The sequence below is a fragment of the Pan paniscus genome, chromosome 11 (genome assembly GCF_029289425.2).
Source record: "Pan paniscus chromosome 11, NHGRI_mPanPan1-v2.0_pri, whole genome shotgun sequence".
Taxonomy (NCBI): domain Eukaryota; kingdom Metazoa; phylum Chordata; class Mammalia; order Primates; family Hominidae; genus Pan; species Pan paniscus.
This window is the reverse complement of record NC_073260.2, coordinates 109354467-109381402: the sequence shown is the minus strand read 5'-3', so window position 1 is coordinate 109381402 and position 26936 is coordinate 109354467. Positions and strand designations below refer to the sequence as shown.

General features: G+C 36.9%; 1 protein-coding gene across 11 annotated transcripts in view; it reads right to left on the bottom strand.

Moving 5' to 3' along the window:
- Positions 1 to 113: 113 nt before the first annotated feature.
- TTC39B (tetratricopeptide repeat domain 39B) overlaps positions 114 to 26936 on the bottom strand; it is a 194702-nt gene continuing 167879 nt past the window's right edge. For all 11 annotated transcript variants that reach the window (XM_055092105.2, XM_055092106.2, XM_055092104.1 and 8 more), the window contains 9 exons: positions 26200 to 26267; positions 26049 to 26108; positions 24444 to 24605; positions 23417 to 23508; positions 21739 to 21865; positions 18766 to 18874; positions 14162 to 14279; positions 11487 to 11603; positions 114 to 8578 (listed from right to left, as the gene is read on the bottom strand). In XM_055092105.2, the coding sequence (XP_054948080.1) occupies positions 8488 to 8578; positions 11487 to 11603; positions 14162 to 14279; positions 18766 to 18874; positions 21739 to 21865; positions 23417 to 23508; positions 24444 to 24605; positions 26049 to 26108; positions 26200 to 26267 (944 nt within the window). In that variant the 3' untranslated portion in view covers positions 114 to 8487. The remainder of the gene's footprint in view (positions 8579 to 11486; positions 11604 to 14161; positions 14280 to 18765; positions 18875 to 21738; positions 21866 to 23416; positions 23509 to 24443; positions 24606 to 26048; positions 26109 to 26199; positions 26268 to 26936) is intronic.

The following is a 26936-nucleotide window of genomic DNA, read 5'->3' as shown; positions in this document are numbered from 1 at the left end:
TTAAAAAGTCTTACCAAGAAACAAAAATTCAAGTTTATATCACATTGACAACTAAAGACCAGCAAAACAGATGTCGTGTACTGCTTCCACATGTAGACCAACCAGAATAAGACTGCAATTCCATCAAATGTAATTTATTTAAATAACAATTCAATTGCATGTTAAGTAAACCAGTTGTAGCAATATAAAAATACAGAATTTCGAGAAAATCTGGCAAATTAAACCTGTATCTAAATGCAGCATATTCTGTGATACTACGGAATGAAAAATAAAATGTGTTGACTTTCAAGTCAGGATGATTTATTTGCACTTAAAAATATAATTTCTAAGATGACATCTGTTTTCAAAAACATCCTAATGGTAAAAACAGGCTACAGGAATTGTTGTCATCATGTTGAAATTTTAGATTTTATATTAGCATTAGCTTAAAAATCATAGACGATAACATTAACACAAAAACAGCAAGAGAACACTCATTGGGAACAGTTTTTATGTTAAAAATATCAGAAGTTCACAGTTTTCTTCTTTTTTCTTGACTTACATTGATAAAATGCTTTGATAGCTACAATCAATTTCACCTTCTAGTACCAGATCCAATGCCTACTTGATCAGCAGATGGATGTTACTAACACATTCATTTTATATAGAACTCACACATATTCAGTTTCTAAAAATGTTTTGCTCTGCAAAACTGTGACTGCTGAGAGTGGGAAAGATTGGAGACTAAAATGTAATGAGAAGAGAAAAAGATAAAATGCTGACAATTTTTACTAACAGAACATTAAATTATAAAGTACATACAGGTAGCTTTTATGATTCAACAAGAAACTTCACATTAGTTTACAAAGTGCTATGGCCTCTAATTTTATTTTTGTTTAATCCAAACAAAAGTGAAAACCACACATTATCAAAGAATTCTGAACTCCTTCTACATGTCAAGTTAACAGAGGTTTTGAGGTGGGCAGACCACAAGACAGGTTTATTTTGTATGTTTTAAGGCAAAGCAAAATCTCCCAAATGAAACATCTACAAAATACATTTGCTTTGAGAATAAATTTCAGTAATAAAAAAATACTTCTCATTTATTAAATATACATATTTGCCTTTACATTTGATTTAGCAATGTGAATCAAAAAATGCAAGTGTTCTGTGAACATCTGCAAATCAATATTTTTAAACACCAATACAGAAATGAGTCAGTTTTCATTCAGGTGTTTGGATGTTAACAGTCAGCAAAAGAAAAAAAAAATGGACTACTTATGGAATTTTCCCTAACACAATATGAGAAAGCAACATATTTTTGAGAATTAAGTAATTTTTCTGGACCATACATATCAGTGAAACACATATGTTCTCCTTCTGCAAATATTAATTAAAGAGAACCCAACAGTGCTTAAACCATTAAATTTAACCAACGGCCTAAGATTTAAAATGTTTACCATAATCTCTGTTTATGTAAATTATTTTCTTAAAGAAAAAACAAAACACTCTATAGAACATAACTGTCTACTTTGAAGAATAAATCACTTTGGGGAAAAAACGTGAATAAAAGCTGAACTCGGACGGGCATGATGGCTCACGCCTGTAATCCCAGCACTTTGGGAGGCTGAAGTGGGTGGATCACCTGAGGTCAGGAGTTCGAGACCAGCCTGACCAACATGGAGATACCCTGTCTCTACTAAAAATACAAAAATTAGCCGGGTGTGATGGCACATGCCTGTAATCCCAGCTACTTGGGAGCCTGAGGCAGGAAAATTGCTTGAACCCAGGAGGCAGAGGTTGTGGTAAGCCAAGATCATGCCATTAAACTCCAGCCTGGGCAACAAGAGCAAACTCTGTCTCAGGAAAAAAAAGAAAAAAAAAGGGCGAACTCATTTATTATCCCCAAAATTGCTACCTGGACGTTTGTCTACATTAAAAATAGGAATGACTTAAAATGTCTACATGATTTCCAAAGCAAAGAGTGTCATATCTTCAAATTGATTAAGACCATTGTATTAGTCCATTCTCACACTGCTATGAAGAAATATCTGAGACTGGATAATTTATTTAAAAAAGAGGTATAATTGACTCACAATTCTGCATGGCTGAGAAGGCCTCAGGAAACTTAGAATAATGACGGAAGGCAAAGGGAAAGAAAGGCACCTTCTTCTTCACAGGGCAGCAGGAAAGAGAAGTGCTGAGCAAAGGGGGAAAAGCCCCTTATAAAACCATCAAATCTCATGAGAACTCACTCACTATCATGAGAATAGCATGGGGAAAACTGCCCCCATGATTCAGTCACCTCCCACTGGGTCCCTCCCATGTGGGGATTATGGGAACTACAATTCAATAAGAGATTTGGGTAGAGACACAACCAAACCATATCAACCATGCAGCACTTCAAAATAATACAATTCCTTTAAAAATGAAATAATATTCTTTATTATACTCATTTTTTATTCAAAGTTTTTGGCTACAAGTCTGCTACACTCAGACCAATTTATTTCTTTCCCAAATGGTGCCCAACAGACTACCAATAATTAAAACTAATTTACTAGAAAATACTAAGCAGCAATAAAACTGAAGGTGTCACTGGGATATGCCAGCATCCCTTAAATTTGTTGTTTAAATTAGTGTTTCTAAAAACTATGGCATTAATATACAAGGTATATTGTATGTTAATATTCAACAAGTTTCACATAATGAAGTTTGTTATTAAAGTGCCTTAATTTTCCCTATTAAATATCCAATCTGTAGGCATTCTTTTCAGTTAAATACAGTGAGCCAGCTGCTTTGATTTTTCCATGTGAAGTCCTGTTACAGTATTACTGTGCTAAACACATATCATGGGTACATTGTAAGCAGAAGGGAATGGGGTGTAGACTTCCTCTGAAGCTAGATCCACCTATCTCCTCTGGATAATTCAGGCCAAGAACCTGCTCAGCCATCTCAGTCCACTAAACAGTCCTTGCATCATTTCTTTCTGCAGTTATGAAGTTACAAAATGACTAGAATGGACTTCAACAGTCCTCTAAGAGGACAGTCTGTCAAGATCAGATAGCAGCTGCTCAACATAAAAGATATCTTCCCTGATGATAAATTCTGATGTGTCCTTTTCATTACATTTCAAGTTCAACATTTCAAAATAACTAAATCTAACAGCAAATGTGTAAAAGACAAAACTACCAACAATAGGCAGCAGAAACAAGCAATCTAACACTTAAAGACAAAAATATGTAAATAACTGGACTCGGGGAGGAAGGACTTGGAGAAAAAATCCTGCATTTCTTTGGAAAGAACTGTATAAAACAATGTCTATTTATTATTTGTAAGTAGTTTTGTATATAGCTATCTATAGATACATGTATCTTATGAAGAAATATCTGAAGAGATTTAAAATGTCTTAATTATATATATGCATATCACTTAGGTATCATACACATTCAAAAATAAATTATTCTCTAAATGGGTAACATGTGTCCACAAACCTTTATTTTATATATATATATATATATATATCTTTTTTTTTTTTTTTTTGAGACAGGGTCTCACTCTGTCACCTGGGGTGGAGTGCAGTGGCATGATCTTAGCTCACTGTAGCCTCAAACTCCTGGGATCAAGCAATTATCCCACCTAAGTCTCCCTAGTAGCTAGGACTACAAGTGCACTCCACCATGCACGGCTCATTTTTTTTTTTTTGTAAGGACAGGGTCTCACTATATTGCCCAGGCTGGCCTCAAACCCCTGGTCCCAAGTGACGCCCCCCAACTTTGGCTTCCCAAAGTTTTAGGATTACAGGCGTGAGCCACCATTGCCAGCCTCTAAAAACCTTTAAATAGTAATACTGGCCTAGTTGAGAAAGTCAGTGTTGAAACATTAATAACAAAGCAATGGAAAAGATTCCACTAGATTTCTCAGAATAATTTTATCTTAGAAAATATTGGGCCAGGCATGGTGGCTCACGCCTGTAATCCCAGCACTTTGGGAGGCCAAGGCGGCCAGATCACCTGAAGTTGGGAGTTCGAGACCAGACTGACCAACATGGAGAAACCCCATCTCTACTAAAAATACAAAATTAGCTGGGCATGGTGGCACATGCCTGTAATCCCAGCTACTTGGGAGGCTGAGGCAGGAGAATTGCTTGAACCTGGGAGGCAGAGGTTGCAGTGAGCCTAGATCGTGCAATTGCACTCCAGCCTGGGCAACAAGAGCGAAACTCTGTCTCAAACAATATATATATTAATCATGAAATCTATCTTCTCAAAGATGTGAATCACTCTTCTGTAACTCTAACAACTGTACTTTGTAAAAAAGAATGTCTGTAAAATCAAATTAAAATCATCATCTCAAAAATAAAATTTCTTAATCTAGTACATAAGGAGTTTGGCGGAGGGAGGGCAGAATAATGTTCAAATATGCCAATGACACTGATCATCTGCAGATAAACACGATCAAATGAAAGTTTAAGGGCACTTTAAATAGAAAAAGCAAACTTCACAGATATGTATGTGAAGCACAAATCAGGTGATCATAGTAGACAGCAAGTAAAAGCCAGAACTCCGGAAAGCAGGCTATTGGGAGGCCTTTAAGAAGTGCAGCACATATGAGTGAATGCTTCCTCAGCATTCAGCACCATTCCCACACGTGCTGTAAGCCATTCCGGGTGCTCCGCAGCCATGTGTGGCGAGGGGCTACTGTACTGGACAGAGCAAGACTGAGGGGAAACAACACGGTTTACAGGCTCATGAGGACAAGGTAATTTTCTAAGATCCATTCCAGGCCCAAGGAATCACAAAATCTTAGGGTATTAAAACATCACTGGAGTCTTCGTCAACTCATTTTAACTAAATGTATTTGAATTTAAGATTTCTAAATATGCAGAGTATAAATACAAAAAAAAAAAAACAGAAATGGAGGGAAATGAATGAAGCATTAGATAATTCCAGAAGATTTTCCAGTTAGCCACAAAGACCTTTTTAAAAATTATTTTTAATGTCCAAGCTGGAGGAAAACCCTCCTATTTATGAAGATCAACAGACTAGACTCACTTTAAAAAGGAGTGGATCACGAGTTCAGGAGATCGAGACCATCCTGGCTAACACGGTGAAACCCCGTCTCTACTCAAAATACAAAAAATTAGCCGGGCGTGGTGGTGGGCACCTGTAGTCCCAGCTACTCGGGAGGCTGAGGCAGGAGAATGGCGTGAACCTGGGAGGAGGAGCTTGCAGTGAGCAGAGATTACGCCACTGCACTCCAGCCTGGGTGACAGAGCGAGACTCTGTCTCAATAAAATAATATTAAATTAAAATAAAATAAAAGGAGTGGAAAGTATTAATACCAGGGATTGTTAGTGTCTATCACAACTACCTCTAATAGTAGCTTTGAAAGAGAAAACATTCACTTTTATTTGAAATGGTGGGGGGGAGCATTTTTTCTTTACACACTCCCTGCTGATTTGAAGCCCTAATAAAAGAATCATACAGTGATCTCAAAGTTCAACTAGTCTAAGCTTGTAGGACAGGCAGAAATGACAGTCACATTAGCCCTGCTTAAACTCACCCCTTTGCAGAAGAACTGGTTATTGATTTTAGACTGTTGGGTTTTCCGATAATGAAAAATCTTCCTTGGCACTGATTAATCTGGAATTCAGCTTCCTACAGCCTTTATCCACTTGTCTCATTTCTGCCCTCTGAGGATAAAGACAGGATCAATGGACTTAATTTTCCTTTATAACTTGGAAACTTCTTGTATCAGGGAGCATAGAAAACATTAACATATATGTCCAGATAAGAGCTGATACAGTTCACCTTTCATTCCTTGTCAGGGGGAAATCATGCCTTCCTTGTCACCATTCCTACAAAGCACAAAGTTACTTGAATTTATACAGCACCAATCAGAACCCTGCCTCTCCATTAAGAAAAAAAAAAAGGCAATTATGCCAGGAACTACATGAATTGCACTGTCAGACACAATGGCAACCCAACCCCATCATAAATGCCCCTCAAAAAACTAGATAAAACTGTCACTTCAGTATTCATTCTTCACAGAACACCCTAATGACTCCAAAATGCAATATTAGCTGATGCCCAAGAAGTTGGTGCCACTACAATATCTTGAACATAGCAGGAAGCATAAATATCTGTAGCATTTTGATATTACAGTACTAAAAGATCCACTGGATATACTGTCCATAGTATCAGGTAACTGCATAAAGAATAGGAAACAAAAATAAAACAAAATATAAATAACAAAAAAGATTTTTAAATGGAGATGAATTTCTTTTATATTTGTTTAGTAATGCAGAGCTAAAATAAAAATGGCCACTCTAAGCTTAAAACTGTTTCATTTTATCCCCAAAAGAGAATTTGTTACTGACTTGCAGCACTGACTTGCAGCTTCTCACAGTAACAATGTAAGAATATATGCTCAGTATACCCACAGTCACAACGTGGGTGTACGCTTTCAAAAGTAATGTTACCAAAGCTCTTCTAAGAACTTTATAAACTTTTTTCCAAAGCTATACACAAATAATTTTTAATGTATTTTCCACTACTAATTATAATGACAGTTAATTTTATTTTCTATTTTGTCTGTACCTAAAGTTGTATTATTAATAACACATTGATATCTACCGCCATAGTATCTGAAGGGGTGGTAATCTGACTTGAGTTCTAATAATCATCTTTCGTTGGATATACATCCTCAGTGTTGGTCAAGAATCAGTACCTTGAAGAAAACAAGCCACACACTGCTTGATACAGGTCCATGTGGCAGGGAACGGCAGGAGCAGGTTCATATAACCTGGGTAGCCTACTGTCAACATCAAACACATGAATACACAGTAAGGTATTTGAATTTCTACACTTCTTTCATTTTACAACACAGACCACAGTATCAGCCAATACTTTTGTGTTGATACTGTAATCCAGACATAAAAAACCATAATTATTATAATAATTCATACTTTTGTATAGCCTTTTACAGTTTACAAAAAGCTATCATATGTTTTATCTAATTGAGCCCTCACAAGTACCAAATACTACACCGCTATCCATAGTGGGGCAACTGAACCCCTGAAAAGCTGAGCTACGTACTCCGTGTCATGGAACTATTAACCCACAGAGATGAACTCGTGACTCCCAATATGTGGCTCCTTCTGTTAAACTGCAGAGGCTTCTATGACAAGTTATTCTTCAAAATGGAAATAGAAATAAGGCCCAGATTCATCGACTCATAAATTGTCTTTTCTCACTCTGGATGCCACAACACATATATATGGGGAGTTGGGGGCAATGATGATGATTGAAAAATAAAACACTCCAAGTGGGAATGGTTTGCATTTGACATTTTAAAGTCATTTGTTGAAAATAAATACCTAATACATAGACTCACAGTTATAAAACTGAAAAAGACCTTGAAAGTCATCTGTTCTTTAATCTAGATTTCACAGAAGAAAATATGGTGACACACAGGGCACAGTGGACTCCCTAAAGGTCTCCTCACTAATTGCTAATGGGTAGCAGAACCAGGACCATATGGAGTGTCAAGCTCTCTTCTGCTCTATGCCCTGATTCTGTTTCCCAACTAAAGGACTAAGCAAGGTCCAGATTATCTATAAGGAGACATCACAGTGCTAGAGAGATTAGAAAACTAGGTCTTACCAACATCTTAAGTGTAAAAATTATTGATATTTTACAGATCATTTAAAGCAGCAGGAAATTTACTTCCTAGAAGAAAAATAATCCATGTATGTATTTTAGGCTCTCATTGCTAAGGTTAAGAAAAATTCCTAAAATATGACACTTCCTTCCCTTTAGATACATAGGGGTTTTGAATTTTGTTATTATAATAGACTTAAGTACATTCAAAATCAGTCTCTCCAAAACATCACCACCTTTAATCAAATGAAGAGTAAAAAACCACTAACTGAATACTGCATCATCCTTTATAGAGACAGGTCTCTTCAACCCATGAAGTACATTATATCGATCCGTGTTCATGTTCTCAGACTGTCTTTTTCAGAAGTCTTCTGAAGGTCATTGTTAAGCTATTTTAAATGAAATGATATTTATTTATCTTCTGAAATTTAAATACAGGCAACAAAATATCTCTGAAGTTTAACTACCCAACAAATCCAAAATTGGCTCAACTTGTAAGCTATTTGCTAAACAATATTAATTTTCACATTAAAAAAATAAATAATCTAATTAGACTATTGCATCTGCAAGTCTTTCAAAAGACTTCTTCACCCCCTAATTCAAATAATATGAAATTCTTTTGGGGGAGGCAAAATATAAGAATTTTCTAGATAATATAGAATGCCATTCCATAGGAAAAAAAATTATGTAGACCAACAGTAAATCTCTCAGATGATAGAAAATATTGACAAAAAAAACTGTTTTTTTGTCTCTTATTCACGAGATCATTTTTCCACTTTAATATAAGGTTGAATCTATAGCAGATGCCGATGCTAATTGAGGAAAAATTCCATCCTTCAAGTTCTGATCAATCTGAGGAAGGTTTTCTCCAGAGGTGAAGAGCTGCCTGAATTCTGAAGTGTAGTCTGGACTCCAGGGAGTAATCTTTGTAGTTGTTCCTGAAGACAATAACAATAAAATTGTACAGTCAAAATGTCCTTATATACCAGGTACCACCACTCTCCCATTCCTCTCTCTGATCTACTCACTTACTTTCAAACTCTAACATACATAACAGTAGATCTTAGAAAAATGCAGATTCTGGTTCTGTTGGGGGGCTTTGGGGGGAACTGCAATAATCTGCATTTCTAGAAGCTTCCTGGTGGTCATCTAAAGGTCATACTTTGAGTAGCAAGGTTCTGCTTAATTACCAAATCATTCACAAGCATAGCAAGAAGTTGTGAGAAGGGCTGTACAAATTTTGTGAACTAGTCCTAAATAATTAGACTTCCTTTTTTATATTGGAAAATTTTAAGGTAGGTGCATATAAACATGGTTAGCATGATCACATGATCGATCACTCAAGAAACTCAAATGAAACAACTGCAACAAAGGCAGCAGAATTACTTAATGACGTCAAAATTAGTTATCCCAATTCTCACATGTAAATATCAATGGTTTGGCCAATAATTACATAATAATTAGGCCAATGTCTTTAAAGGGGGCCATAGAAATCCAAAGATTATTTAAAACCTGCCTAAGAGCATTTACGTTGACCTCCCTTTACCAGAATTGTTAAGAATCAGAAAAATGGAATACTTTTACATACTGCCTTCGCCCATGGGTGAGCTATAACTGCTTTCTTTACAGTGGCACTTATTCCTATAGCCCTTCATTTTGAACAGGTATAAGGGCTACTCACTGGTAATCTTGATGAGGGTTAGTAAAATGTATTATTCATAAACTAAAATCAATATGTTACTGGAGTTTACCAACGGATGGAATTGAGTATTTTCCTAAATGCCACCAATGTGGGCAACTTTGCAAAGCTCCTAATACATAAAGGGAAAGTGCAGATAATAGTCTTGGAATTACTGGGAAGTATCTTTATGTTTGAATTGTCAGTATTGTCTTGAGTTAGTGGAGGCTTTTCATTGCTTTTTAGCAGTGAGTTACTAGTCTTTTATTTTTATCATTATAAAGTTGCCTTATTATACATTGTATATTCAAATAATGAATATTTGGAACAGCAGCATTTATAATCCATAATTTTCCAATAGCTGGATTTGAAGATATCTATATCTAACACATGAAATATTGGTCATACTCCCAACAAATTAACTTTAAAAGCAACTTGCTCTCATATCACCTATATATAAATATTTTAAGGAAGCCCTTCTTGGCTCTACCATGCCCGTAAAGCTTTTGCCCCATTACGATGTTCTATTCACAGCAAACATCCTAAAAGAGTTGCCTAAAGTAGCGGACTCCATTTTGTTTGTCACCTCATTTGTCAAGGTCACCAATGATACTCATGCTGCCAAATTCAGCAGCCACTTTTCTGGTCTTAACTTGTTTGACCTCTTAGTTGCTGCCCTCATAACTGACCATGCTCTTCTTTTTGAAACACTATTTGGTTGGCTTTCCTAGATGTCTTCCTAACTCTCTTAATCTTCTTAATCTTATCATTTAATGTCTAAGAAGATGGCATATCCCAGACATTGTGCTAGACCTCTTTCTGTAGCTATATAACATTCACAAAATGACTTCATCACACGCCATTGCTTTAAATATTACTGTCTCTGTGCTGTTGACTGCAATCTCTACATTCAGCCCTGACCTTATCACTGAACTTCATGCTAAGTATGAACGCCAACTTGCCACCTACCTAATATGAGTACCTAACAGCCATCTTAAAGAATCATGGTCTGAACAGAAGTATGTTTCGTTCTCTCCCCAAATACATTCTTCTAAGCATTCCCCAGCACAGCAAAAAGCATTATCATTGACCCAGTGGCTCAACCTCCGCAACGCAGATGTTCACTAACTGTGACTTCTGTCAGGAATGCTCCCTACCTAGTTGGTTGATTTCTGATGACTGATCTCAAGATTGGCTTTAATTATGCAAATCTCAGCTACAATATCATTTCCTCAAGGAAATATTTCAGAATCAATCTATCCTGAAGTAACACCCAGGCACCATGTATCATATTATAAATCTCAGCAAACATATACCACTGATATTTTTCTTGTCTATTTAGTATCTCCCTCTGGCTAACAGAGCAGAAATATTGCCTGCTTAGTTTATAGTTGTCTCTCTAAAGCCTTTACTAGTGTCTGACACATAATAGGTGCTCAGTGAATAACTGCTGAATTTGAATAAATGGACAAATCACTGTTTATGACCTAGAGCTAGTCTGGCATTCTTTCTCTACTGCAGAAAGTGTTCAAGGCAAACAGGCCACAGGGTTTTTGCCTTACCTAAGTGATCCACGACCACAGGTCTAAAAGCTATTGTCTACCAGAATGATAAAAATGCTTTGAAACTGCCGCAATAAACAGAAAAAACAGAGAGTCTGGGTAAGATCTGCAAGCTTCACAAGATCAATGGCTCTTCAAGGAAATAATAGGTATGGCTGAATACAATGAAGGTCGGCAAACTAGGACCCAAGGGCCAAATCTAAACATACCCATCTGTTTACATATTACCTTCTATGACTTCTTTTGATATAATGGAGTAGTTGCAATGGAGACTTTATGCTATAAAGCTAAAAATATTTACTATCTAGCCATTTACACAAAAAGCTGGCCAACCCCTGATATAGAATAAAATAAGTTAGAAATCTTTCAAATAGATGCCCATAATCATACCTGTAAACAGTCACAGGGTGAGGCAGTAAGAGGGTTGGAAACAGCACAATTACAGCAAAAGCCATGAGCATAAATCAACCAGAAGTTAGCAAAAGTAGCATTATTACTAATTTGACATTGTTAATTTTTAAGTATATAATGTTACTGCTGTTGTTAGAGCAGTATTGACATTTCTGACTCCATAACAATCAAGGAAAAGCTGCCTTCAACACTTACCTTGCAGTTTCTAGGAACTTTATGGCCTTGTCAATTTCCCCCTGGCTTTTATACAAAGATGCCAATTCAAATAGAGTGAACGGCACTAGGTAGTGGTCATACTTCAGTAGCTTTTCACTGAAAGAGCAGAGGAAAAGCAAGTAAATCTTAACAGAACAAGAAATACACATTTTTCTAAATATATATTATTCCCATTTTTCAGAAAACATGTGCAGGACTAAGTCTATTATCATAGAAAGGCGGCCATTGTATAGTTATGGAACTCATTAAACTATGGCAATAAATAATGTTCTTTTCCTATATTAATCTTTTATTCCTTAATGTAAACCCAGCACTGATGGTTGATCGCTGTCTCTTAAGTAAATCAGCGCATACGGATCTTTAAAGATTAACCCTAGAAATGGCAAGATCATCTTTCTGAACACAAATGTGTTCAGAAAATGACTCCATTTAGAAATAAGAAAGTTGTATTATTTTTAAACTAAGGTTCAACTCCCTTTGTATTTTAAAGTCTTATAATACTTTAAAAGGCCAATAAAGAAATGGTCAACACTTCTGTTTTCAGCACTATTAGGAGAACTCTCTGGTTATAAAACATGTAAAAGCAATGAAAAAAAATATAACTAACACCATTTCAAATGCATAGCTTAGCTCACCAGAACATAAGAAAAAACCCTCAAGTGCCAAAAACAGCTAGAATTGAAAAAGTGAGACTACATATGTGGGATGATGCTGAATGAGCCCTGTGGTCTACCTCCAACTGAGTCAAGGGCTTTGTATCCTAATGTCCATGCAGGAGATGAGGCCTTGGGCCCACAGAAAGCAGGGAGCTGAAACTGAGACCTCTATTTAAAGCTGGGATCCTTACAGGACTACTCCTTAAGAGAAAGGCAGGTTAGAACAAACCCACTCACTGGCAAAGGAGGAAGACAAAGACAGTTGTCTCCTTGGCCAGCACTTTCAATGAGAAGAAAAAAGAATTCCTTAGGAAATCAATAACCAATAGGCCTGCCCACATTGAATGTGCAATTCATATTTACATTGTCTAAATGATCCAAGAAGTAAGCAATGAAATTAACATGAAAGAGGCCCTGGGCAGAAAAAACCTTTAGGGTACCTGACAGAAATAAAATGCAAAATCACTGTAGAGCAACTCTTCTTCAGTATAGCCTCATAGGAATCTCAAGATAAAACTCCAATGAAGGTGAGTTCACAATCCACAATTATCAAGCACATGAGCAAACAATTCACTATGAGATTCACATACAAAAAAACAGCACAATAGGTCATCCTTTTGATCATCCTTTTAATCCTTATAGAAACACTAACAAAATAGAATTCAATAGATATTTCTTTAACATGTTTACTAATTACAGAATATTACTAAAGACAGTACATTTGGGAAGTAGATATTTTCTCTTTATTCTTACAGGGGCACAAGTCCTCCTATATTCCCATCAATACTGTCAGGAAGAAGGGGATCAGGTGGCCACGGATGGAAGGGCACATGACACAGAGCACAGGATGTCCACCAGCAGTCTATAGCTGTGATTGTTTTGGCTTGCAGAATATTTTCAAAAAATTTGAGCCAATATTTTAAAATCAGGTGATTTTACATAATATCCAGATTCCAGGCTTCTCATGAAAAATGGTAGGGATTATTGCTATTGGGCCCACACTGTGCAAAGCAATAATCAAATAGAGCTGAGGAGTGTGGCTACACCCTTCAGAGAAAACACCCTGACCTATAGAGCCTACCAATCCTATTCCTGCCACCACTCAGCCGGCCTTATTAAGTAAGGTTACATATCTGGCCCCTGTAAATACTGCATTTGTGATACAGAGAAAAGGGCCAGGCATCAGTACCCTGATTCAACTCTATGGTTAGTAATGGAGCAGGACATCATCATCAATGCTACTGAGGGGGAATAAAACCAGAACAAAACTCAATTATATACAGAAGAACTGCCCTTTGCCAAAAGAGAGACAGAGTGCTCATCACATGCCTCTCTTTCCTGCCAAATTATTATCACGGTGATGGCAAGTCTGTTTACTCAGCTCTGAATCCTTAGAATCCAGCACAGTCTCTGGCATATAGTGGGTGCTCAAATATCCATGGAATAAATGAATGGACAAATAAATGTATGAATTAAATTAGTATCAGAAGCCAGGCATAGTAGTGCACACTTGTAGTCCCAGCTACTCAAGAGGCTAAGCTGGGAGTATCTCTTAAGCTCAGGAGTTCCAGGCTGCAGTGAGCCATGATTGTACTACTTGCACTCCAGTCTGGACAACAAGGAAAGTCTCCCATCTCTTAAAAAAAAGAAAAGAAAAGAAAAACTAAAGAAATATGTAAAAAATAAAAAAATTAATGAGTAGCAGAGATTCAGTATGATGCTGCCAGAGTTTGGCTAGACACCTGTTAGTTGAGCTATAAATACAGTTTTTGTAAGTCATCTTAAAACACCAAGTAGAAATACATAAAGTCATGTTCCACCCAGACCATAATTTTGTTCACGAGGAAGAACAACAACAACACACTACTGGATTTTCTTTCTGGTAACACCAAGTAAGAGTTTAGCAGTAAGAGATGAAAGCATTTTGCATCACTTTCTCACAGCAATTCCCCAGAAACCACAATTTGCACTTGGGCTGGTTTTATTGTTTGGTCTTACCTTTCCACAACATGATTGTAACATAGTTCAGCTTGCAAGGGCCGCTGTAAGTTCTTGAGGCAACATCCTTTAAGTAACTTCACTAAGCACTCATCATCCACAGAGAAGCTGTTAAAATCTTAAAACAAAAAACATACAAAGAAAACACAAAGAAAAATACTTTTTAAGATCTTTTTTTTTTTTTTTTTGAGACGGACTCTCGCTCTCTCACCCAGGCTGGAGTGCAGTGGCGCAATCTCGGCTCACTGCAAGCTCCGTCTCCCGGGTTCACGCCATTCTCCTGCCTCAGCCTCCTGAGTAGCTGGGACTACAGGTGCCCACCACCACGCCCGGCTAATTTTTTGTATTTTTAGTAGAGATGGGGTTTCACCGTGTTAGCCAGGATGGTCTCGATCTCCTGACCTCATGATCCGCCCACCTCGGCCTCCCAGAGTGCTGGGATTACAGGCGTGAGCCACCATGCCCGGCCTTAAGATCTTAATTAAGAGAAAGAACAAAGTTTCAGAGGGATCATTTACAAATAAGGAAAACTTTTTAGCATTTGTTATGCCTTACTAACTAAAATACAATGAAATTATTTTAAATGAAAAGAGCTGGGCACAGTGGCTCACATCTGTAATCCCAATGCTTTGGGAGGTCAAGGTGGGAAGCTCACTTGAGCCCAGGACTTCAGGACCAGCCTGGGCAATACAATGAGACCCCGTCTCTACAAAAAAAAATTTTTTTTAATTACTGGGCATAATGGCACATGCCTGTAGTCCCAGCTACTCAGAGATAGAGGCAGGAAGATCATTTGAGCCCAGCAGTTGGAGGCTGCAGTGAGCTATGATGGCGCCACTGCACTGCAGCCTGGGTGAAAGAGCAAGGCCCCATCTGATATATACATACATTCCTACAATGCTGAATTTACTATATCAGAACATCATTTTATTAAGGAGTTCACTCTATTCACTTTAAAATATTCTTCAGGTGGTCACGCTCTGAGCTTTGTGACCTTAGATACAACAACCGAAAATCTGAGCTCTAAATAAAGAGCTTTATTAATTCTATAAAAGGTAAAGCCATGAGGAACAAGAAGGCTGCCTCCTCCTGTTGTTTGGCTTCTGTGTTGGCTTCAATACAGGAGAGGATAACACTTCCATATGGAGAAGCAGATGGCCTTATCCCCATTAAAAATTCAGGAAGTAGAATACCCTCTCCAGATCATTATGTTTACAACTTATCAATTCTCCCAGGTTGTGTTCTTTTTGGGGGAAACTATGCCATAAGATTTAACAAAACGGTTCTGAAGTACATGAAAGGCACCTAAAATCTCCACACACTTCTAACTGCTTGAGGAAAATGTCAAGGATTTTTTCACCACTTTTTCCCTTTTGAAAATGCTCTCTGCCTTCTACAGCCCAAGGCAAATGTGTGTTAAACAGAAGGAACCATATTATGTGTGACATCTGACAAAGGTAGCCATTCCACATTTACACTTTTGAAATTTTTTTGCAAGTTACAGGCAAGTACAACGTTATTCCAAGACAGAATGACAATTTACACATTTCAGGCTGTGACAGTAGAGAGGACGGCAGTAAAGGGAACATACGAGGCCCTGGGAGTCCCTCCTATTGAAATCCTCCTGCTTTCAGCACAAACCTCAGAAATCATCATTAACACATGCTGGCAGTTAAGATGGTAAACCACTTGACTATGGAGATTAATGATGCTACTTAACCAACCAGAAAGGGGTTACTTCTAGGTGCTGAAAACTGAATATTCACCTCTAACTTTCAAGCTCTGATAGGTCATTCACCCAGAAAACCACAGGTATCAATAACACATTACCTTTTCTATTATTTATTTAGAATCATTTTTCTACCAAAATAAAATTCTATCCATTGCTTTTAATCACGGATGTTAAAACAGACATTCAAGAAGTAATATCTTTTAGGACCTAGAACCAAAACCAAAGGGTCCATATTGGATGCTAGCTTGTAGTATCATTTTTATGCATTCTACTGAGTTTCCTGTAGCATTGTATCGACAGTTTGTGTTATGACAACATTCTGGTGCTCTGTGAATGATGATTTTGTTGAGGAACAGACTTAACATCATGGGAAGTTAAAATACTAGTAAAGCCGCATGTAACTTCTATGACGAACTTGAGTTAGGCATATGGCAAGTGGGTTCAAAAATACTATATTCCTCCAAAAACCTTAGATGGCAAAATCATTATTTCCTCCAACTACAGACCATTATCTAGCAGATGATTATTTTCCCTTGAAGTATAAATGCTTTGTCATGATTTTCAACCTCATGAATGTGTTCATAGATGAACATTTCGACACACAACACACATGTAATATGTTTCCATTTAACATTCAAAGAAAATTACATGATAAAGCTACTAGAGTACAATTTTACGACAAAAGATCTGCTGAACTTTTATGGTGGATAGGCTGAGAAACAGGGAAGTTTGAAGCCCAAACTACAAAAAGTATCTATGCTGAAATTTTTAGAAGCTAGCTGAAATGGCCCCAAGAGAAAAATCTGAAAACAGATTTAGAAAGTAAAAAGTCATAAAGTCAGTATCACTTTCCCTTTTACATAACTCTCATAATGTTTGCTATATAATTTCATTAAGCAAATTAGTCAAAGTGGAACTTCTGGTTACATGTTGAATTTAGTTAGATTTCAAATGAAACACTATTGGAATTAATACCAAATGCTGACTCCAGGGATGTCACCAAATTCTGTTCTGTCTTCAAAGTTCTATCTTTTGTATCAATGGCCAGCATTTAATAACTATGGCCAGAGTATTGCAGAGTAGATCAGTTGTATCCTCTACCATCTTTTACTTTAGACACACTTGCAAAGCTAGGAGAAGCCAATACACATCCAGTTTCCAATAATGGGGGTGGGGGATGGGGTGGAAGATGATGTAACCTCAGGTTTACAACTTCTCCCCATTTTCCAACTTCTCTCCATTTTCCAACTTCTCTCCATTTTCCAATTATGGACTTTTTCTTCCCTGCTCTGAAGGATAGGAGCTTAATTACTAAACTGTCCTAACAGTTCAAGGTGGGAAGGAGAACAGGAGATAATCTTGCATAAAAGAAGTCCTAGAAGAGGTCATCATAAGTTTCACATGAAATATCTGGCAAAGGTGATCTTCAGAAAATAAACTAATTATTTCACCCAGAGAGAGGACACACAAAGCCAAAACTGTAGGTAAGTATGGCATGTCTGTCTGTCTGTCTGTCTCAGTATCCCCCTGCCCTGCTTAAATATCTCTAAAGCCTATCATCTCAGCATGTCATTAAGAGAAAAAGGAATGGGTGGAGGAGAGTGACTTGGTTTTCTAAATTTCCACTGCATTTTACTAGCATAGTCTGATAAAATATATTTCCCCTCGAATTTTGCCCCCAACCAATGGGCGGCTGGGGGTGGTGAAGAGCTTGCTCAAATAGACAGTAGGCTGGGCTCCTGGAGTGCCCATCTTTTTCCAGTTAAGAAAAATGAGTTAACTGTTAAAATGTTTCCCCACCATTCCTGAATTTCTATGCCCTTTACCATGTTTATCATCACAGAAGTTTTCATTTTACTTATGTGGTTAGAATATTACAAAAGACCATTTCTCTTGGGGTAATACCTAAGTGACTTGGCATTGAAAAGAAATACAACAAAGGCTATCACTTATGGCATGGTTTACCCCTCTTAAAAATACAGAATCACAAAATGTCAGGGCAAGGAAACAACTTTGGATAGCATCTGGTCCAACACTCCTCCCACTTCACGAGAAAACAGAGGTGTTACCCAGAGTCTGATGGCAGAGCTGGGACTATAAGCCCAGACTGCCTGATTCTGATACTCCTTTTACCACATCAGCTGCTTCCGGTAAACTGAAATGTGGACTCTAGCACAACCAAATGTAATGGGTAGAATAAATTGTGATAACATTTCACCTTGAAAACTATTCCCTGTGTCTGCAGAAACACACTAATGGTTAGACAGCAATAAGGAGGCATAGAAAGAGTCGCAGCAAACTCAACCCAGAGGGAAGTGCACGTTTCCTTGTGCTGCTCTAAAATTCCAATGCTGGGCTTCTTCCCTTCATCTTTTTTGTCATAGTTTTAAGATATAGTTCACATGCCATACAATTCACCCATTGAGAGTTACCATTCAATGGTTTTTAGCATATTCACAGAGTTGTACAGCCAGCACCACAGTCAACTGCAGAACACTGTCATCACCTCCCTCCCCAGAAAGCTATCATAACTCCTAACTTCCATACTCCATCCCTAGGCAACCACTCATCTGCTGTCTGTCTTTATAGATTTCCCTATTCTGAGTATCGTGTAAAGGGAATCATATAATATGTGGTCTTTTATGGCTGGCCTGGCCTTTTTCCCTTAGCAAGCTGTTTCCAAGGTTCATGCAGTTGCAGTGTGTATCATTCCTCCCTGCATTTGACTGCAATCACCCAGACCCCTGCAGCTCAAGCTCTTTGTCCTTGTGATGTACACAAATTAATGTAGGCAGATGTGCACAGGGAAAAGACAGGAGAACAGTCACGGAGCAGAGACAAAGGCTCCTTGGTGCTTACTGTGTATACTTACTTTGACTTTGTAAAGCTGCCTCAGCTTTTTCAACAGTTACCAACAGATTTTCAGAAAGGTCTTTTCTTTTGCTCACTATTGAAAAACCATTCCAGACATACATCATTTCCTAATGAGGAAAAATGAAAACCATTTGGAGTTATATGAGGTTATTCAATGTCCTTTATGATCCCCAAACAATGTTCATGTGTTTTGCCTTGGTTTCTAGAAACCTCAAGACAATATTTACAGATCATTTTCCTTTGCTTTTGCCTTTTATACTGTGAAGCAATTCAGTATATATATTTTTACCAAAAATTTAAACTCATTCATATAACAAATATTTATTAAATATCTACAAGCATTTAATTCTTTTGGAAGGTAATAGAATACAGATACAGAAATAAATATTTTAAACCAATACTATGAATAATAATTCTGTTTAATGTAAACTTTTGTTGTTACTTTTAAGTAAAGAAAAATATTTTTAAATGTCTGCCAGTTGTTTACATAAAATGTTTCCAAGAATATCACTGGATATAAACACTGGAATATTTCACTGGGCTTAGGATCTTTCATACAATTAGAAACATGTGACGGTCCAGTAATGTAATCCAATATGCAGAAAATGTATTCATTTAAAAGCCATATGGCTGAATGACAGCTCCTAAAATGTAAACTAATGATTTCTCATTACAGATTATATTTAATGGGCTACCAGATGAGAATTTTTTTGGATCAAAAGCAAATGTGCTTTTGCTTGAAAATATTTTTCTAATGTTCCTGATAGTGCAGTTCGTATTTTGAAGGGTATGAAGTAAGCAGGGTAATTAGTATCTTCTTGGAAATAAATTTTAAGATATGATAAAAATACAGCTTGAAAAGCCTCTTAGCAGGAGGTAGTGGAAATGAGGACGACACACTCAAGTAGAATGGCAGCAAAGGTATCTTTATCTTATGGCACCGAAAACTAAGATCATGACACTCTACCTTCAATTTTACATGTAACAATTTATTGCTGCTAGTAGAGTAAGAGTTCAATTCAATAACAGAATCTTTTTTAAATTGATGATGATCTTTTAAAAATTCCTTTTATTGATAAAATCTTTTTATCAGAAGGAGGCAAGCTCATATCTGAGACTTTATGAAAAACAGGCTTTTGGTAAAATTCCTAGGTACAAAAAAAAAAAAAAAATCCCAGTACTAACATTTCAAGCCAATTTCCTGTACATTCTACTTCCATAGACCTGGAGAAAGAAGTGCAGGGAGTTAACCTTCCCTGTGGTTCTTAACAGTCAAAGCAGGATACACTTACGTATACACTGGTATCTAAGTATTAAGGCAAAGAAAGATGATAGTCTAGAAAATTTTCAGTAGAGTTCTGTGAGACAGAAAAACCTTCCCAGTGCAAATCACTTAATAAAAATGAATCAGGCATGGAGCTAAGGCTCTAATTGGTTAAGCAACAGAAGGCTCTCATGTGAGCTGGGAGAGGGAGATGTTTGGTTATTTGTGTGATTTACACAGTGTTCTTGTTTTTATTTGTGCTCAGACACGATTACAGAGTGGTCATATTTTTGTCTTGCTCCGTCACAGTCACAGAATGGGCCTGTCTGATGCTGAAGTTCTCTGAGTTCGTGTTAGGTAGGAAACACCTGGACCTAGGTGCTAGGCGCAGGCTAACTCCTGTCTGACCCCTGTCAGGGAGGGGCTGCATTGTTCTTTCTCATAGAATGTATAAAGGGCTCCCATAAGTCACTAAGAAAACAATCAACAACCCAATGAAAAATTAGGAAAGAATATGAACAACAATTTACAAAAGAAAAAATAAAAATGAAGAAACACATGAAAAGATGCTCCACCACATCCACAAGGAAATGCAAATTAAAATGGTAAAATACTGTCGGTACTTATTTAAATTTGTAGAGCTTTTTTTGAGGGGAATTTAACAATATCTACCAAAATATTAAATGTATATATTCCCTTGAACCAGGAATTCCATTTTTAAAAAATCTTTCACAGAGAATTATATGAACATGTACAAAAAGAGGATATTCATTGCAGTGTGTAATTGTAAAAACTGGAAAAATCTAAATAACTGTCAAAGAGGAATGATGAAATAAACTCTGAATTTAAAAAAAAAAAAACACCTCAGGAAACCCCAGAGTGGAGGACTGCAGACATCGGTTACACTGAACAGCTTTCCTGTGCTGACTATCTATATAAAAACTAAAGCACCAGAAGAGTCATAGTAACTTGATATATTCAGTATTTTTTGAAGAACACTTCATTAAGAAAATTTAAGTTGAAATTGTGTTTTTCACAGAAGGCTTGCCTAAATGGCATAAAGTTTAAGAATGTGAGCTGGAGCTAGAATACAACAGCCAGTAGCCAGTTATGGCTCTTGAGCACTGGAAATACAGCTAGACCAAACTAAGATGTCCTCTAAGTGTAAAAGACACACTAAATTTCTAAGACTTGGTTCAATATGAAAGAATGTATATATCTCATGGATAAGCTTCTATTAATTACATGTTGAAATGACAAAATTTTGCATATACTGGGTTAAAATATATTCTTGAAATTCATTTCTATTTCCTCTTACTTTTTTAATGTGGTTATTAGAAAAGGTAAAATTACATAATGTGGCTTGCATTAGAATTCAACTCAACTTCAATGGAATCAACTTCTTTCTGTCTAAATTTCTTCATCTAAAAAATGGGGCTAAGAGTTAACTATACTCAAAAAGTTATAAGAATAAAATGATACGTTTTTAGTAGCCTTTATCGTAATGCCTGGAGCATACTAACTAGTCAAAAACCATTAGCTACAGTTTTTATTTATTAATTATTTATTTAGAAATGTTCAACTTACAACAAAACTTACAATGGTTTTTAAATGAGCCAAACTTCATAACCAAATTTAGATATGCTCCCTGCTGCTGTGAGTAGGTAATTTATTTCTAGTACATGAAAAGAAAATAAAAGCAGATACCAGGGCAGGTAAGATGAGCTTCACAGGTGCAGTTAAGGAGGCGGAGTAACGCCGAGCCTTCCTCACAGCAAACTTCTCAGTAGGGATAGATTTCCCGGCAATTCTCTGCTTCAAGCTGTCCACCTGTCTGTGAAGAGCCCCAGCCCAGCCCCAGAGAAAGGTCATGGCAACACATACATTATTTGTACCTGTGGTTTTCACAGTGAACTTCACAGACCACCAGCAGCAGCAGCAGCATCACCTGGGAACCTATTTGAAATGCCAATTTTCAGGCCCTACTCTAGACCTACTGAATCAGCAACTCCAGGGCCGGGGCCGAGCAATCTAGATTTTGATAGGCCCTCCAGGTGATTCTGAGGCACACTCAAGATTGAGAACCACTGATTGACACATATTTCTTTCCAGTCAACTTAGCTGATGTCTTAAATCTATCAAACGCAGTCCAGGAAATCTAGGTATACAACTGGCGATTTCTACAAGTAAGCAGGAAAGAGTCCAAAGTATTTACTTATGTTGTGGATACTCAGGGAGAGAGAAGAGGGTACACTGGTATATGGCCTATTCCTATTTGCAAGTATTACACAGATCTATAAAATAATATGGCTCAAAAGATAGCCAACAATTAACGTATAATTTAAGAAAATGTTTCCCAAGCACAGGTTGTTTGGGAAATAATCAGCTTAGGATGTGTACCATGTTTAGAAACTTCCTTTTAAAATTCTACAGAATTCCAATTATGAAATTCATAAGCAGGTAAAAATGACAGTAGGATGGGGAGACTACATGTTCCTGGGAGCACTTTCTTATGCATAATTTTATGGATGCATCAAACAAGTTGCTGAGAAAGAATTCAAGGCAATACTCAATTACATCACTGAAAGAAAAAATAACATGAAATAATATGCCTCCAATATGAGTCAAGCTTATGTTAGGTTAATTCCGGGCAAAATATGGAGCTATGGATTTTAAACTAGAGTGTCTCATCATTTTTGTTCATTACCGTCAGTGGAAAAGGCAGTGGAAATGTGAGGTGGGGGTCAGAGGAAGGGGTCAGAAGCATGTCTCAGACAGGAACCCTTGTAGTTTAAAGGTAACAGCATCTTTATGAAGAGACCATTCATTGTTAGAACTCTCATTATCCCAACAACCTAGAAGCTATGACAGAGCAAGACCTCAAAGCTTTCTCCTGAAAAAAAAATGATCACATCTTTCACATAAATTGTTTTGATATGGAGAAAACTTAATCTGCAGTGGAAGAAAGAGAAGGAGATTTAAAAGATTTTAATGTATCTTAATACTCCCTTCCATTAATTGTTGTTTCCATAAAATAAGGAAATGAACTTTACAGTAAAAAGTGACATTTATCATGCCATGGCTTTTACTAATGTTGATGTTGATGCTACAGTTAATATACATGGTTTTTTTTTTGTTTTTTTTTTTTTGGAGTCAGAGTCTCACTCTGTCTGTCACCCAGGCTGCAGTGCAATGGCATTATTTCAGCTCACTCGCAACCTCCACCTCCCAGGCTTAAGCAATCCTCCCACCTAAGCTTCCCAAGTAGCTGGGACAACAAGCACATGCCACCATGCCCAGCTAATTTTTTGTATTTTCAGTAGAGATGAGATTTTGCCCCTTTATACCCTCAGGGCCTTTGTTATAGGAATAGTGTCTCACATACCTGAATAAAGTTACCACATTCTCATTAGTTGCTACTACATCCTCCTCTGGAAGCATACTCAAAATTGCCGCTTTCAAGAACACATAAGTTGCCTTGAGAAAAAGAAGGAGCTTATTACAGAACATCCCTAGGTAAATGACATTTCTACCTTTCAAATCAGGAATGACCAACAAGTCTTCCAGATACAAAATCAGAGGCAGTAAAGAAATCAGAGGAAATGAAATCTTATATTCCCTGTTCAAAATGAGAACAACTCTTTTCAATTACCAGTAATTTAAACCATTTTCCTATTATACAACTACAGCATTCATAGGTGAGAAAGTGGACAGAATGAACAAGAAAAAATTATCTCATTGCCCTCCAACTTCTCATAAGTGGATCAGAATTAATTTTCATTATCATGAAAAGCCTGGGCATCAGGGCACTGGAAAGTCTACACAAAATTACCACCATGATTAAGATTTCATAACTTTATAAGTACAACTCATTTTCAGAGATAAAACCTCATGTTTAAAATAACTCTTTGTTGTTGTTTGAGAGAGGGTCTCACTCTGTCACCAGGCTGGAGTGCAGTGGTGTGATCATAGCTCACTGTAGCCTCGAACTCTTGGACTCAAGCTATCCTCCTGCCTCAGCCTCCCACGTAGAAGGGACTATAGACATGTACCACCATGCCTGGCTAATGTTTTTATTTTTTACAGAGATAAAATCACACCATGTTGCCCTGGCTAATATCAAACTCCTGGCCTCAAGCCATCTTCCTGCCTTAGCCTCCCAAAGGGCTGGGATTACAGGCATGGGCCATCGCATTTGGCCCTGAAAAGAACTGTAGATGGCTTTTAAAGCATGCAATGCTGAGGACAGTACCTATAAATAGTGGGTACTTAAGGCACATTTCCTCCTTTTGTGGATCTCTAAGTTGAGAAAACACTGTGGTATCATACTACTGAGCAAACAGTCCTAAATGAAAATCATCCTGGCCATGTATTAGCAAACAGATGACATTAATGAAAGAATTGCACTTTACCTTGGACCATTTACTCTCTTTGCAAAGCAGATCTGAATAGTAATATGCCTGCATCCAGTTTTGTTGGAAAACATTAATCCACATTAGCTCCCAGTAGCAGAGATGGTGAAACTGTTTCCATTCTTCTTGAACTGAAACGCATTTTCGAAATACTTCTTGTGCCTGTAAATCAAGTACATAAAGTTGATCGTCCAGATATTAGACAAGGAGATAATAACCTAATGGAAAAATACATAAAACACTTAGTACAAAAAGGACAAAATTATCACTCATTAAAGCTCTCAATATGATGATATGTTCTTTTCCTTACAGGCAATGATACAGTTAAGTTCTGCCTCTTTCTTTAATTTTGTGAGAGGGCCTTGACACTTTGTAATGTGGGAGTGGGGAGGTTCCATTCCAAGGAAGATATCAAATGCAGAAATCATTTAAGAAAAGACTGACAATAAAGTTAGAACTTCCATAGGACAAAACACTGTAGGCAGAGTTACAGGCAACAGACAGGAAGAAGATGTCACTATCTACGTAATTGGCAAAAGGTTAACTCTTTTATCATTCATCAATTTAATAAAATTCTGTAAGAAAAAGAAAACTCAACAGGAAACAGGCAAAGATGTAAATAGGCAAATCAGAAAAAAATATATAAATGACAGATATACATGTGGAGAAATTTGTAAACTAGGCAATATAAACTTAAAAATTAGATTCTCATTTTTAGCCATCACGTAATGTCCTGAGCCAGCAAAGAGCATCGGAAAAAAATATTTTTATATGTTTACTGGAGTTTACACTGGAACAATCTTAAGTGAGGAGGAGAATTTGGCTGGATTTATAAAAATGCAACCACCTTTTGGCCCAGGAATTCTACTAATCATAATCTGTCTTCTATAAATGTACCTGTGCACAGAAATATACATACAATGATGTTCACAACAGTTTGTAGTGGCCAAATGTCTATGGACCACTTTAATAGGTATAGTATATCCATCCCATGAAATGAAACCCAGCCATCAAAAAGAATAGGAGACATTTAGGCATACTGATCTGGAAAGAGATCCAAGACATATTGTAAACGGAGAAAAAAAAAAGTCACAGAAAAATACATTTTGATCCCATTTGTGTGGAAAAAATGGTTTGTGAATGTATATACATAAATGGCTCCTTACTTTTCTACTTCTGACCTCGACGCTTCGTTTTTGAGGGAATTCGTTTTTTGAGGGGTCCTTTGATACGGAGCCCACACATAGTAGACCTGCAAGTCACACAGGGGCTAGATTCCAAAGTCAGTGTGTAATGCAGAAATTGGTAACAGTCACAGTTTCTTGAAAATCCCTGAGCTTGTTATTTGGTATATATTACCCTAAAGTGCTTAATGTACCCTATGTATAAATGTAGACTATATTCAGTAATCCACTGCATAGATTTTATATAATAGAATGTATATACAAGTTAAAAGTTTTGGCTTTTTACTTATATATTTTTTTCTTTATTTTTGTCTAGTCCATATAGCCAAGTTTACTTTTGTTGAATGAGTAGGTCGCAGCGACTCATGTAGGAGTCGCCATACAGACAACTCCCCCAAATAACTCCCACCTAATAAATTACCTCTTCAAGATTCCCTTTCAGCAACTCTATTCGGGCATGATAAAACAACACGAGTGAGCCCTGCAGAGCAAGGAAGAAAACACACTGTTCAACAGTCAACACTGGCTGATTAATTATGGTTGAAACATACACTTTGAAATACTGAGCGTACATTTGGAAACTGCTGGAGGAAGGGTGCCAGGAGACGCTCTGCTTCCGCAACATTCACTTCTCCTGTACCTAGAAATTTAACAGGAAAAGAATGAGTCTTCATAAGACATGGGGATATTTATAACCAGCTCTCCAAATTTCATTAACATACAGTAAAGACCTACTCATGGAAAAGATGAAAACTATTATTTCATCATTTTTATATCTGGGGAATAAAATAAAGACCAGTCTCACCTATAACTTTAGTTTAAGAAAGCTCTAGGACACACTAATTCTTAAGAATGCAGGTGGCTGTCTCAGATTCCTAATTGGAATTTCTGATTTTAACAGCAATATTAACTTATTTAGCCCAAAATTTCATTTTCTGCAAAGAAAAAAAATCTCATATATGATAAAATAGATCACCTTAATATGGAAATTTTAGCTGAGAACAGATGAAAATTATTTAATGAAAGAAACTACCCTACTCCCTCTGCTAAATGTCACTATGACAAAGGACACTATTTTCTACCTTTATTCAAAAAAAAAAAAGTAAACAGATATGAACTACTAGCTCTTGCTGATTTTTCTAAATTTTTACTTACTCAGATTAAAAATAATCAACTTTATGTTTTGTCTTGTTTTGTTTTTTTAATTTAGAGACAGGATCTCGCTCTGTGGCCCAGGCTGGATCCAGTGCAGTGACGTGATCATAGCTCACTGCAGCCTCAAACTCCTGGGTTCAACTGATCCTCCCAC